This window comes from Rhincodon typus, chromosome 22 (assembly GCF_021869965.1).
Source record: "Rhincodon typus isolate 14 chromosome 22, sRhiTyp1.1, whole genome shotgun sequence".
In the NCBI taxonomy this organism is placed as follows: domain Eukaryota; kingdom Metazoa; phylum Chordata; class Chondrichthyes; order Orectolobiformes; family Rhincodontidae; genus Rhincodon; species Rhincodon typus.
Genome location: NC_063353.1, coordinates 36,102,731 through 36,117,865, shown reverse-complemented (window position 1 = coordinate 36,117,865; position 15,135 = coordinate 36,102,731). Strand labels below are relative to the sequence as shown.

General features: G+C 40.7%; 1 protein-coding gene across 5 annotated transcripts in view; it reads left to right on the top strand.

Moving 5' to 3' along the window:
• The window catches only part of nrf1 (nuclear respiratory factor 1), a 52,760-nt gene extending 39,774 nt beyond the window's left edge, over positions 1-12,986 (top strand). For 2 of the 5 annotated variants that reach the window (XM_048610254.1, XM_048610256.1), the window contains 2 exons: positions 2,492-2,617; positions 12,363-12,986. In XM_048610254.1, coding sequence (XP_048466211.1) covers positions 2,492-2,617; positions 12,363-12,535 — 299 coding nt within the window. In that variant the 3' untranslated portion in view covers positions 12,536-12,986. Of the gene's footprint in view, positions 1-2,491; positions 2,618-9,336; positions 9,607-12,362 lie in introns of those variants that run through there. The other 3 variants (XM_048610257.1, XM_048610259.1, XM_048610258.1) reach the window with 2 other exon arrangements.
• Positions 12,987-15,135: the final 2,149 nt, after the last annotated feature.

Sequence of the window (15,135 nt, the reverse complement as noted above, 5' to 3'; positions counted from 1 at the left end):
CATTGAGCAAATTTAATCACTCCACCTTTAGTGGCCATGCCTTCAGTTGTCTAGGCCCTAAATTCTGCAATTTCCCTCCTTACACCTCCCTGTTTTAAAGCATTCCTTCAAGCTACTTTGTCCTAATAGCTCCTTTATTTAACAAATTAATGTGCATGTACAGGCTCACCAACTTTCTACTAGTGCTCAATAGAGAGTGGATGTTGATTTGGTCTAGATTTTTACTCCAGCATGACACTGTTTAAAATCATCAATCAACAAAAGTAGGGAAAAAGGTTGATATCTTCCTGGTTTGTAGGGCTCAGTAACATGGCATGTGATTCACCTACCCATTGGGGGAATAAAATGTAGATATTTGCCCTGTCCCCAAACACCTGTCTCCATTCTTGAAGAGCTCCTGTTATGTAGCCATTCATACATCAGACTATTTGGCTGGGGAGGGAATTGTCTTCCTATCTGTCATTCAAACACACATATAGGCTTGAGAAATCCTGACACCAGCAACTCAACATTGCATCAAACCTGTACCTACTGACTTGTTTAACCTCACAGTGTTTTGGGCACTGACTTTAGCCACGAGGACAGTGAGAGCTCCCAAAGAGCAAACTGCTCTTAATTTAAGCTTTAATCTTTATTTTCTGTATTTCCACAAAGTCTCCTTGCTGTGCATGCACATGAATGTATGTGTGCTTGCGCATGTGCTTGAGCATGCTTTCATGTCTGTGTAATCTGTTTAATTCTCTACTCTGTGCTGGTGACCTCTGATATGGAATGTTGAACTGTTTGTTCATTGGGATTGCAATTCTTTAGCTGCAGACTGTTACCAGAATTTTGTGTAAAGAAATGAGGTCGATGCAGCTATGCATCTACCATCCTGACTCAATATCAGCCACATCTCATGTGGCACAATAGTGATGTCACTTGGACTGAAACCCAGTTCTTTCCGGGTGTGATATTTTTCAGTCGATGATGCATTTGTCTTTTGAGCAGCCGAAGAACTGTAGATCTGATTTCAGTCCCAGTGCCGGTTTAGTTGGAACTTGATCTCTGCCCTCTTCAATGAGTTGAACTACTCATACAGTGTAGTATAATGCAGCCCCACACAAGGTCAGGTGAGGAAAAACAATAACATTAGACACCAAATGAGTTGGTAGTTATAGTGTGCATAAGTGTTGGAGTTGGTAATTTGCCGATTTAGGTTAAGAGCTATTGTACAATATGTTATCCGTGTTAAAAAGAATTGGAAACATTGACTAAACAAGATGGCCACACAAACTTGGATTGTAAAATCCTAGAGATTTCAGGTTAGAAGGGATGAAAGGGATATGAGGAACTCTTTATTGAACAGGCTAAAAACTGCAAAAGTTTTTAAAAAAAAACTGTCTTCTCCTCCTACCCCCCACTCCCTTTTCCGAGCTTTGCATAGAAAGCTCACACTGACCTTAGCAGCTCCTGACAGCTTGCCTTGTTCTAAGCAGCTCACGTGACTGCAGTAATCTGCAGCCTGTAATCACCAGTAGAGGAGCAGCAGAACAAATCACCCCTTTGTGTCACGCTGTAGATGCTCGGCTTGAAACCCCCACTCTGGCCTTCTCTTCAGTTTCCCCTTAGATCAGCGGAATAAAACCAGTTGCATCAGTTGACTTTGCTTTTGTTAAAAGCAGATTCCAAAAAGCCCTCTTTCTAATGGTTCAGTGAGCTTATCCATTGCAGAATTGAGCCAGGAACGTTCCAGTTTGATCCTCAATCTGAGTTACCTGCTGTCAAGTCAGCAAGATGTTAAGGGTATTACAGAGAGATCAGTATTCCACAGTTAGGGAGGAGCAAATCACCAATGCTTCTGTCTCCGCAATCTAGTGAGAGCAACCCTCACACACTAGAGGCATGTGTGCTGGAGGGTTATTGGGTCGGATGGCCTCTATTGTTGAATGGTCTGGTCATTCTTACAGGTTGGGTGCACATGGCCACTTGGCTGAGATGCCTTTTCTAAGAAAACCCCTTTTCAAACGGAGAGGAAACAATGTTCATGAAATTATGTAAATCTGTTCGTTGTGATGATGGATAAACAAGTAGTACTTGACCCTTTGTAGATATTTGCTGAGTGCATGTGAGCATAGTTTGGAGGCTTTAAGGAAGACCACTTGAAGTCATCTGCTAGGAGACAACTTGATTTTATGTAGAACCTGTAAATTAGGAAAATGCCCCAAGGTCCTTCATTGCAGCATTATCAAATAAAATTTGAGCTATATCAGGATAATTTAGGACAAATGACCAGACTTAGAGTGGTAGGTTTTAAGAAGCAACTTAAAGAACAAAGAAGTAGAGGTTTCAGGAGGCAATTTCAGAGCTTAATGTTTAGGCCACTGAGGGCACAGCTGCCAATGACAGAGTGCTGAACATCTGGGGTGCTTGTGCTAGTGGTGCTGCTTTCAGATTGCGTGTGTCAGTGCCATTTCCATTATATTCCCCTCTCGTATTTTGCAATTTACAGTGGCCTTGTACGTTCCTGTAAAGGTTGCCGCTCCTTCCCAGTTGACCGCTGTCTGCCGCAGTACCACGGGCAGCAATCAACAGAAAGCCCCTGAGTGCAACAAACCGGATCGAGAAATCAGTGTTGGTAAAGATTCAAACCTGTGATCTTTAGTTTATTTTAACATTTCTGAATATAAGAGGGCCCAGTCTGCATGGTATCACCCAGGTCACAGAAGGTGCATAATGCAGGAAAGTGCCAACCGTGAAAAGGGGGAAGAGACTGAATATTGGTGTGAAGGTACCCTGAACAGCATATGACCATTCCCGCAGAAGTCAAAATTACAAGACTATGGAGAAAGAGCAGGTGGTCAAAAAGTGTGCCCAGCTGTTTTACAGAGCTGGCACAGACACAGCAGGACAAATTCTGTGCTGTAGGGTTCTGCAATACTAAATCAAACAATTTGCAACTGAACCAATGGAAGAAGATTCTAAAAACTTAAATCGCTTCTAAATCTCATGGTCTAGTAAATAAAGGCATCAACCAGTGTAGCAGTTGATATCCAATGAATTAATTGTTTTCAATCAAGTCTGCGCTCGAGCAGTACAAATCATGACAGCTGCCTGGACCAAGGAACATAGGCCAACTAGAAAATCCAAATTCTCCTAAAAGTTTATAACACATTGACCAATCAAACAGTAATCCCCTATTCTGCTTATTACCCTTCCATAAGATGTAGGAGCAGAAGTAGGCCATTCAGCCCTCTCTGTCTGGCAATGAGTGGGTGTTTGAGGAGGTTCAGATTGGGCTTAATTGAGATGTTGTCGCCAGTCAAATATCCACACTGCACAGATTGTCAGGATTAACACATAGAGTAGAGCCCCTTGGCAACATACTAAAGGACTACCAGAATCTGTGGAACCATACTTCGGTGACAGTTCAAACTTTCAGGAGAGTTGGGGATACAATCGAGCGTGAGGGGCAGCTCTGAAGAAAATATTCAACATGCAGTTGTTTTAACGCAATGCATAGGACTTGTGTGATTGTTCCTTATGTGACCATTGCATGAAAATTAGAGAGGAGGTTGATGGCAAAAAAAGTACCAATTGCATTAAGGCAGATTTTTCATCCATCTGCACATCTGAATATAATTCCAAATAGAGACAAGTGATCAAGAGTGACAGATTTCATGTAAAAAAAAAATGAAGACGATTAGCAGAGGAGTAATTATTGTAATCGACTCGTGCAGATTGAGGTGCCTGGTAATCTTTTACAGGGCAGCTTCTGCTGGCCATATTTTAAGATATAGGATAATGAGCTTTAGAGCAGAGACAGATGAGAGACGCCATTTGCAACAATTAGTCCATAGCCTCACAGCGAGGAACTATAAGCTTAGCTAGCACCTGAACTGTTGTCACTCAAAATGTAGTAAAGTATAATGCTTGGATATATGGAATGTTTATGTATGTATAAATAGTTTTCTCCACCAAATAATCTGATACGTTTAGCGATTTTACTTCTACCAGGAAGCACACCTATGATCAGTGATGAGCCCATCAGCACATTCCTTTATTTTGATAGTCTTGGCAGCTCTACATTCCCTGTAGCCCAGTAATGTAGTTGGTGATGTTAATGGACTAGTAGTCCAGAGACCTGGGTAATAATACAGAAAATTACAGTTCATATGCCAATGTAATTTTAATTCAGCTTTTAAAAAAAAAATTGTAAATCTCAGTAAAAGTGACCACGAAGCTGTAATATTGTTGGTTCAGTAGGTTTTTGCAATGTGCTTTAGGAAGGAAACATACCGTCCTTGTAATCTGATCTGCACATAGCTCCAGACCAATGGTTGACTGCTAAATGCCTTCTGAAGTGGCCTAGCAAGCCTCTCAGTTACATTAAGCAGCTGCACAGGTTCAAGAGACTGTCCACCTAAACCTTCTGAAGGTAAATAGGGATAGATAGTAAATTTTGATCTTGCAGGCAACATCCACGTTCCAGGAATTATGTTCATTAAATCCCATATCCTGTGTATTTGTATTCTTTTCGATCACTTTTTACCATTATAAACTCACTTTTAAAGACTTGGGCACCTTAACCCATTAATCCAATCCTCATCTATGGTCTATCCATGCTTTTCCATTTAACGTTATAGAATTCCTCAACTCTTTCTCCCTCTCACCAGTAAATTTCTTATCCAAGTCAGCTTTTTCCTGAATATTTTTTCACCACTGAGTATAAGGTTTTATTGGGGACAGCTCAAGGTTTGTGTTGGAAATGCTTTCCTGTTATTGGTGCTGTCACTCAATAGCAGAGAGATTGAGAACCATTTGAATTTGACTTGAAACTTAGTTTCAACTCTTAGAGAAATGTATTCATTCTGTGCACGGGTGCACACCATTTTAGGGCTGTCAGGTTTTGGAAATAAACCCAGACCGAGTTCTCTCTCCCAGTGCTGGGACTCTGCAGTCAAATGTAGGGCTATACTTCTTATCACAGCTCGCACACGAGGAATGATCCCTTCGGTTAGGTGTAGAATGAAGTTCCAGTCTGCCCTAATAATGTGCATGACCACTAACCTCAAATGAGTGTCCAATCTGTAATATATTTGACACCTCCATCCTTCTGGTTTATCATCTAGGCTTCAGACCCAGTAGGGGTTGTATTCAAACACTACCAGACTCATTTCACATAAGCACTTTATAAGCAGCCTGGGCCAAATTTAAATTCAATTCCAGCATTGAGAAGTTATTGTTCACCTGCTGAATTATCATGTTTTTTATTCTCCTTTCATTACTCGACTTTGACAGCCATTTTATGTTGTAGCACTAACTGCGAGGCTGAAATTTCCCCTGCGAGAGTATGTCAGTCCCAGGCTCAGAAGATGACTGTCTACTGCATCAGTGTAAATATAGCCTTTCAATGTTGTGTACTAGTCATTGTCCATTTGAAAGTTTGTTTGCTAGTTATGGAGATTTTCCTTGAAGGGCACTTCTTTCAGCTTGTCTTACGTTGCAGGCCATCTTAAGAGACTAGAAGTGCAATTTTAAAGGGGTACAAGAACAAAGAGACCTGTGGGTGTTTGTGCACAAACATTTGAAGTCAGCAGCACAGCTTAACAAAACAGTTAAAGCACATGGGATCTTGGACTTTCTAACTAAAGACATAGAATATAAGAAGTTAGGCTAAGTCTATACAAAACACATGTCTACTGGAGTGCTATGTCCAGTTTTAGAAGAAAGTTTATGCAGTGAGATTGAGAATTAGGTAAAGTGACAGTAGCCCCAGGCAAGGTTGAGAAGGTATGACCTTTCATTGTAACTTCAGCTGGTATGGGAATGGAACACGCACTGTTGGCATCAGTCTGTATCATAAACCAGCCATCCAACTGAATGCCAGGTACTAGGTGGGGAGATGAAAAGTGGATAAACACAAAGGAAGAAAGATTGCAGAAATGTGCGATTTGTTGGATTTCTCTTTAAAAGAACTGGTGCAAACTCTATGGGTTACCTAGCCCCTTTGCTGTCCTATACTGCTTTGTGATTCCATGAAATGATGGGACAACATGAAATCTCACCCAGAAAAGCAACCTGGCAACTGAGAGGCTATTGAGATTCCTCCAGGCTGTGCGTATGTACATGAAGAGACAGTTTTGATGCTGACAATTACAGAATTGCCTAACATTTTATTGTAACAATGGTTCTGTGGTTAGAGAGTGTTTTTTTTTTATTTTGAAACACCCATTTTAATCTCATTATCTTTGCTCTAAATTATTGTTCCTTATGAAAGACATCAAAATTCACCAGTTCCATTTCAATGTCACTCTAGAACCTCTCAACCTGAATTCAGTTCTCCTTTTGGAACACTCCCAGGAGGTCAAGAAGTGCAATTAGGAGCAGTGATTCCAAATGATTTCTCTGCCATAACCTAAGATTTTGGAGGACAATTATAAAGCTTTCTCCTGTAGCTGAGACAGACTAGGTTTTGGAACATCCTCCTCTACACAAAGTCAGTAACAAATGCATTCCATGAACAAATAAAACTTGTTAATCACTGCCATAACCAACTAAGTTGTAGCAAACAGCTTCTCTTTCTACTAGCAGTCTGCACCTGACCCAAGCTCCAATGATGGCTAAACTGGTTAATGCATCAAGGAGCTGAGTTGCTGATATGATTTCCCCTCTGTGTGGAGACAGCTGATCTCAACCCAGGCGGTGGTGGGAGCACTATTGTTGGCTCTATGCCTTTGAGCTGTGAAGAGAGAGACTAATTAGGGCTTATTCTGTATCTGATCTGTGCCTTACCAATAATGGTAGCGTTTGATGGGTCAGAATTTATTCGATGGTAGGTTCTGGAGCTGTACCCCAGCAATGCCTTAACAGCAGGAAGGAGGCAAGATGTGACTCAGAAAATCAGCCGGGAAAGGAAGGGATAGGACCATTCAAATGGAAAGGTTTTTCTTGTATTGAACTACTAATCAACTGTAAGTGATTTATTCAGCTCCCTGCTGTGTGCGCGGTGCACTGGAGAAGCTTAAATAGAAAATCTCACTGTAGGATAGCAGCTATATTCCAATCTATTTACTTGCAAATCTGATACCATACAAACAGCTTCCTAACGAAGCACATCTCTCCCAAAGGCCCAATTTGCTCCTAACCTAGGCCAGGTACTGATAGCCAATTCAACTGATTGTCAGTTCTGAAACCCACCTGTAGCAGCCAATCAGCAACTAGAAAGTGTCAGCCTGATCTGATGTGTGATTTCTAACCAGTGGGTTTTTCTGAAAACTATGTGCACATAAGTGTAGGACCAAATACTGGATAAGAACAGACTGTTCCCACAGTCAAATAGTTTGCTACCACTTATTATTTAGGCTTTATTGAGAAAAATGGTCACATGATTGCCTTGTGAAAAGGGCACACACTGAATACAAAACTGGATACCAAGCAGAGTTAATGTTAGGAAAGGAGTGAAAGAAAATCCTTTCTGATTTCAAATTTGCCCAAGTCTCTCCCATCTCCGTCCAGTGATTAGTCTCAACCACTGTCTTGATAAGAAGTGCCTAGTGACATCTGAAGAAGCTTTGTCGCTGAGCAGTGTTATTGTGCGATTGAGTTTAATAAGAATGCCATGTTCAAGTCAGTCTTGGAGAGGACTAATGAGCTTAAGTGTGTGGACTGTGACTAGGGAGTTAGCAGTCCTTTGCTATTCACAGTCGTAACCTGACATATTTTGACACTTCTAGGGGACAGTGGTCATAGCTGCACTTCGCATGAAGGATTCTAAAACTTGTAGTCACAAATTTAAGATGCAATGAGGAAATTATCCTTTTACACAAAGTGTGAATTGTGGGCAGATATTCTGCTACAAGGAATTATTGAAGCGAATAATATGGTGCATTGAAGGAAAAGCTAGATGAACGCCTGATGGGGAAAGGAATGGAAGCATATTCTGATAGCGTTAGGTGATATAAGTGGGAGGAGGTTCATGTTGAGCACAAATCGTGATCTAGACTATCTGGACCAAAAAGCCTGTTTCTGTGCTGAACATACTCAACAGTTCATGGAATTTCACTTAACCATGATTGTAATTTCTACTTCTAAGTAAACCTTTATGGTATTAACTGCTAAAGCTAACTTTCTGGCTCACCTTTCACTGTCATGAGTCATTCGCGATGTAAAATAACGTGCACTGTGTTTGGAAGTTACACCTGCACAATGATTCATCCTTCATTGTGCCCCTTTTTAAGTAATCAAAACTCAAAGGTGGGCCTTCTGCCCATTGTGCTTGTGCTCGCTCTTTGAAGGAGTAGTCATGCTTTGTCCCACATTCTTGTTTTTGTCCATAACCCTGCAAGTTCCTCATCCTCGAGCAACTGCATGAGTCCTTTCAAAATTATTATGAAATTAGTATCCACCGTCTTCTTAGAGTTCCAGATCTCGGCAATTCCATGTAAAATTACTGCTCCACATCTTCTCTTTACACTTTTACCAGTAATTTTAAATCTCTGAAGCTTGGTTATTGATCGATTTGCCATTGGGAATAGATTTTTCTCTATCTACTTTATCAAATCCGATCTTGAAATACCTCTTTCTTAACCTTCTCTGTTCCAAGAATACAATCCTAACTTTTCCAACCTTTCTTCAACGCTGATGTCCCCTTCCCTGGAAAGGCACCTGTCTATGATTCCTAACAGCTAATATGTTTCCTGAAGTGTGGTGCCTAGAACTGTCCACGTTGTCATTATATAAATCCTTTTCCTCTCTGTTGTCCTGTGAAATGTAGGCCAGAGGTGCAAACTTGGGTATGGAGTATGCAATCTCTGGATAGCCAGCAGCAGGTGTATGATACACCCTGCCGTCCAAATCATGCTTTCAGTACACAAGTATCTATTAATAGCCTTTAGTTTTAGATCCTCTTCATTTCTTCTGAGTGCTTTGATTTGGTTGTATGTTGTGGGGGTGTGGGATGGCATTGGGGGGAGGTGGTGGGGAGAATGAGAGAGCTTTATATTTTTTGATATAATTTGAAAGCTTGTCAGCCCATGTCAGGGTGAAGATGTAAAGATTAGCTTAATTAGAGGTTGGTTCTAGACATAGAGACATGAGTACCAAAGAAAAACCTCTGCCTGTTTACAAATTAATCATCAATTATATAACCAGTAGGATTAACTCTACTTCGCTAAATCATTCAGATGCCTAAGTCCCTTGAATCTTTCAGCCTAAATTGAAAAAAAACTTGGCACAGAAAGGCCCAGCAGACCTGGCTCAGCTGCAGAGGATCAGCTAATGTTATTAAATGGGGAAACATTTTTAAATGTTGGACTTGTAGCTGTTTACCTCGTTTTCTTTGTGTTTGCCACACAGGTACCCTGTGGTAGTCCAACAAGTAAAAATCACGTTTTTACATCTGTACAGCACCTTTCACAATTTCCAAAGACCAGAGTATTTTGCCGAATTAAGTACTTTGAGGAGCTGAACAACACAGTTGAGCATGATCCCAGGTTCAGTTTTAATTCTGTGTTGGGTGTCAGCTTGTCTCAGCCAGAAGCAATGAGGGGACTGCCCTTGTCTAGACTTCCAGTCGATTTGTCAATGGGAGCAGGCGTGATTTTCCACCCACCTAACCCAGAGACACTGAGACCAATTGTAACACAAAGACTGCATCCACTTAACCCAAAACAGACTAGGCTTCGAACTCGCCAAAACTGCAGTCATGACCAAATCAACTAACTTTTCTCAATTTTATTTTACAATGGGAAAATATTTCCTTTATTTGTTCTTAACAGAAAATATACTAATAATGGTACGAAGAAATTGTATTGCACTTAGGCAACAGAGGAAATTTTCCTTCTGTATTCACATCCGGCATATTGTCTTTTAAAGATCCAGTTCAAACATGATCAAATTAAATGGTGGAACAGACCCAAGGAGCTGAGTAGCATCCTAAGGTTACTAGCTGTATGATGGAAGACAACCAGAGAGATTGTGATCAACTTACCCCTACTAATCCCTCCCTACCTCCCTCTACTCTCCTCATAGATGTAGGAAAAGAAGAAGTCCATTCAACCCATCAAGGTTACTTCAGCATTCAGTAAGATCATGGCTGACCTCATAATCTTAACTCCATTTTCCTGTCTTTTCCCCATAACCCTTGAATCATGTACTGATCAAAAAAATCTTTCAATGTCAACCTTGAATATACCTAACGACCCAGCCTCTACAGCCGTCTGCCCTTAGTCTAAGATTGTGCATTCTGCTTCTAGACTCTTTCACAAGAGGAAACAATCTCTCAGCATCTACCCTATCAAGCCCCTTAAGAATCTTGTCTATTACAATAAAGTTGCCATTCATTGTCGTAACCACCAGTTATTACAGGGCCAATCTACTCAACATCTCTTCATAAAGAAATCCATTTATACCTGGGATCAACCTAATGAACCTTCCCTGGGTTGCCTCCAACGCTAGTATATTTTTCCTTAGTAAGTAACTTTGTGTCATACCTTATTGAACTCCTTTTGGAAATCTAAATATATTATATCTACTGGTTTCCTTTTATCCATCCTGCTTGTTATCTCCTCAAATAATTCTAATAAGTTTGTCGGGTATGATTTTCCTTTTATGAAGTCATGCGGACTCCGCTGAATTATATTTTTATTGCTAACTGCTCTGTTGTTACAATGACACACTATGGGCTAACTGGCCTTTTATTACCTTCCCTGTTTGAATAAGAGTTTTACATTGGCAGTTTTCCAATCTTATGAGACTTTTCCAGAGATCTACGGATGCTTGGAAGATCACTATCTCTGTACAGTCACTATCTCTACAGCAACTTCCTTTAGTGTTCTAAGATGTGACCCATCAGGTCCAGAGAATCTTGTGCCCCAGTATTTTCCCTATTCCTGTTTGTCTAATGATAATTATTGTATTTATTTCCTCTGTCACGTTTCTCCTGTGATTATTTAGGATTTTTGGAAAGCTTTGGAATCTTCTACCAAGCAACTCCTCTGCCATTTACTGGTTCCCCATTATTATATCCCAGCCTCATCCTTTAAGGAGCGTATGTTCACTTTGGCCTCTTTTTTTTTCATCTATTTAAAGAGCCTCCTACTGTCTGCTCTGATATTATTTTACCTTCAAAATTTATTTTCTTCCTCTTAATTATGGTTTTAGTAGTCTTTCCTTGGCTTTGTAAACATTCCCAATCCTCTGGTTTATCCTGGCCACATTGTATGTTTTTTTTCTTTTAATTTGATACTATCCTTAGTTAACCGTGGTTGGTTCACAGTTACCCAGCCATCCCACCCTGAACCCACCCAATTCTCGCCCACCCCACCCATCCCGTATTTCTTACTCCCTCCATTGTTCTCTTTTTCTCAAGGGGAGAAAGCCGTGTACTGATTCAAATTCCGATATGGGGGCTTTCTTTCCTTCTTCCCAAGGGTCACTTATATCAGCTTCCCAGTAAAAACCATCAACACTACATTATTTAGTTTGGAAAGTAACTGGATAGTGCACAAGATAGAAAACATCCCAGAATACTTCACAGAGAGGAGTGAGGTGCCAAACAGAATTGGAGAAATTGGACGTGACCACAGGCAGAGAAAGAACTTGCAAGGTGCAGGATTTCAGGGAGATAGACCAGACAAGATGGCTGAAAATTCCACATTACAGTTGGATGTCAGATCGGAGGGCTTGAGACAAGAACGCTAGAAGAGAAAGGGTGGTGCAAGATCATGCAGGAAATATCTGCTTGAAAACAGAGATTAAAGGATGCAGATGTGACCAAACATTCTACGATCTGATGCTCCTTGTCAGGTGGGGATTTGAACATGCGGAATGTTTGTGAAGGGAAGACTGCAAAGGTTTATAGTCAAAGTTGATCAGCAGTGTTGCTTGGTTACCTTAGGAATTGTGAAGTATTTTTACAGAACTGTTCCTCATGAGCTTAAGCGTGCTGGTCAGAGTCCCCATTATTTTGCAGAGTGAGTAATGAAAAAAGAGGGGCATCATGGGACCATGCATTGCTTTCTTAATTCATTCTTTGCATTCCTATAGCTGACTATCAGTAACTATGGCTCTGGTGTGATGAGCCCTTGACTGAGCAGAATTCCAAATAATATTTACTTCAAGCTCCACTTCCCTATGAAGAAAAGGAGCATGTCTGATTTTTCAATTGGAAGGAAGGTTGGTGTTGTGCCTCTCAAAATAAGTGTCTTGACCAATGAACTTTAGACTACAACTCAAAAGTTGTCGACCTAATTGGAGGTATCTACAGACTGGGCTACTTCACCCAAAAGGATTTGGTTTTGATGTTGGGAAGGGAGGAATGACTGTGGCAAAGGCGTCTGTGTCGTCAATTGGCTGACTCTTTCTGTTTCCTTCATTGCTAGGCCTGGTGCAGATCCCAGTGAGCATGTACCAGACAGTCGTCACTAGCCTGGCCCAGGGTAACAGACCCGTGCAGGTTGCAATGGCCCCCGTCACCACTCGAATGACAGAAATCCAGTCGTCTGCAGTAACTGTGGAAGGACAAGCTGTGGAGGTGGTGACACTGGAGCAGTGAGGAGACCACCAAAGAACAAAGCAACTTTTCTGTCCTTCAGAAGTCCAACATTGCAAAATACTGCAATCAGGTGTCCAGTCCATTGACAGGTGGCCATGAAAATAAAAATACCCTATTGGGTTTAGTGTTGGGGAGAGAAATGATAGAGGACTTCTCTTCTCTTATATTACCCTCGGAGAGATTTCTAGCTCTTGTATTTACTGTTTTATATTGGAAGGGAAGAAAAATCAAACCTATTTGTATAAGTTTCTCTGTATTTATGCACAACGTGTTTGTGTCTGTGACTGAAGATTGGGGCCTTCTTTATTAATGGTCTCGCTTGGAATCTTTATCATTGTGGTTCTAGAGGTTTGGATCAGCTCTGGAGGGTTAATGTTTGGGAGGATAGGGTGTCTGCATTTTCCATTTCAATAAAAGTTGGAGCAGGACCTGAGCCCCAAACCTTTTAAAAGTTACTGTCTGGTTGGTGTGCAGATTTTCACTTTATTGCTCTTCCACTTGTTTTAAATATTACAAGTCAAAGCAGAAGTATTTTATATCCCCATCACTTTAGTAAATGATCTCACCATCTTTGGGCACAGAGGGAGGCAGAATATCAGTTTCCCCTCCTGATCTCTGTATGAGCAAGTGTGATCACAGTAAGGTACACGTACTGTTGAGTGAGGGCAGAACAAAGCTCTGCACTGAATCCTCTCTCAATGAAGTGAGGTATCAGAGGTTAGAAGACACAAGTTTGAACCTTCAGGAGAAGCCAATGGAATAAAATCTCCTAGACACTTAATGAGTTGAAGTGTAATGGTAGTTGGGTCTCATCCCCCACCAAAGCAAACTGCGCCAGGAACCTTTTGAGTGCCATGAATTATTTTTAATCATTTTAATTTTTCATGAATTTTATTTGTTTCCTATTAAATCTACAAGCTGTGAGTGTAGAACCTGAATTCCAGCCATACCTTAGTTCAGTCTGTTGCTGTAAACTAACATCGATCAGTGCAGGATTACTTTGCCAGTCTTTGGGCATGGGCTTCAGACCAGGGCTCTGACAGTGGGCAGCAAGGTTGGAAATACAGCAGGGGTGCAGTGAACCACTTTGAAGCTGCAATTCGCTCACTTTGACGGTATACACTTAATGAGTGGTCATAAAAGCTTTTTAGACAATTTGTTTTGTACTAACTTTAAACAACTTATGTAATCGTAATGTAACAATAGCAGATGTTGTTTGTATTAGGCACTTAATGTAGTAAAATGTCCCAAAGATTAGAAAGTTGGCTCAATTTAAAATTAGTGGAGCTTGACGTTTCTGTCCAAATAGAATGTTGTCCCCATTGGATGCTTTTCCCCTCTTTGGGGAATTTTAAACACACCTGGCAGGTCTCAATATCATTCACGCTATTTAATTAAATACTTTTATTCAACAAGTTAACCTGTACAAAAGTATTTTAAGTACCAGCATTATTCAGAGTTACTTGCATGTAAGAGATATTTTAGATTTTGCCTTAATACACTTATTTTGAACTGAACCAATTTAAAGACATTCCCAGTCTCAGTATTTCATTCTAGGCTTTGATTCTCCTGGTTTACTGAAAGAAAACATTTCCTTTTTGGAGTTTCTCTTGGAGTATGGGTTGAACCTAATAAATAAAACTGCAATTAGAGCTCATGAGCAAGGTTGACTAAGAATTAGGTGATACTAAAGTTCGGCTTCATTTCATATTATCAAAATGAGCTCATCGACAGGGCATAAGAGAGGTTAAAATAGTAACTGGAGGAAGAACAAGAAGCTCTTTCACTCACACCCTGACAAAATGAAATAGAGTTGGCTAGTACTGCAAGTTGTAGATACTGACACCCTTCCCCACTGATGTACCAGTTGCACTGATTAATTTGCTATTATAGTTATGTATAAGTGAAGAGAGCTTAATAAAGTTAAAATACTGCAAGACCAGGCACTCCTTCAACTGTTTCAGTATTCCTTGTCATTGACCTTTCCTGGTCTGGTTTACAGCCGTGTATCTATCATACACTGCAATGTTGACACTCGGGTTATTTGAGAATACTTGGCCCAACATTTGTCAAAAATTCACACTTAATCTAATATGCTTTAATGTTCGTGCCAATATGCTTCTTGTATGCTGTTCTTAATTCACCGCTCCCACCACCTGTGTCACAGCAACGCTTCAGCCTAGTGTTATACAGATTAGAATCCTGTCCAGAGTTTGCAAGGCTGGAAAATCTGCAGTGCTACTTTCAGATCCTATTTGCATGTCACTGTAGATGATATGGAAGTTTTCTGCAACCACTGTCAAACTTCACTAAAATCCTGGTGATAACACCGCATTAATTTACTTTCTTCTTTCCTCCTCTGTTATCTTGTTCAGTCCTATCCAGCTGTCTTCCACATTGAGGCAAGTGGGAGACCGGAATCTCATTCCTGCATCTGACAAAATGAGTGATGGATAATGCGACAACCACAATAGTATTAGCAAAATACCTTGCAAAAGATGTTGACGTTGGGTGGGTGGGGACGTGAGGGACAGGTTATGGGAGCAATTTGGTCACCACCTAAAATTAATGTGATTCCATGTACTGTGAAAAGAGATTCC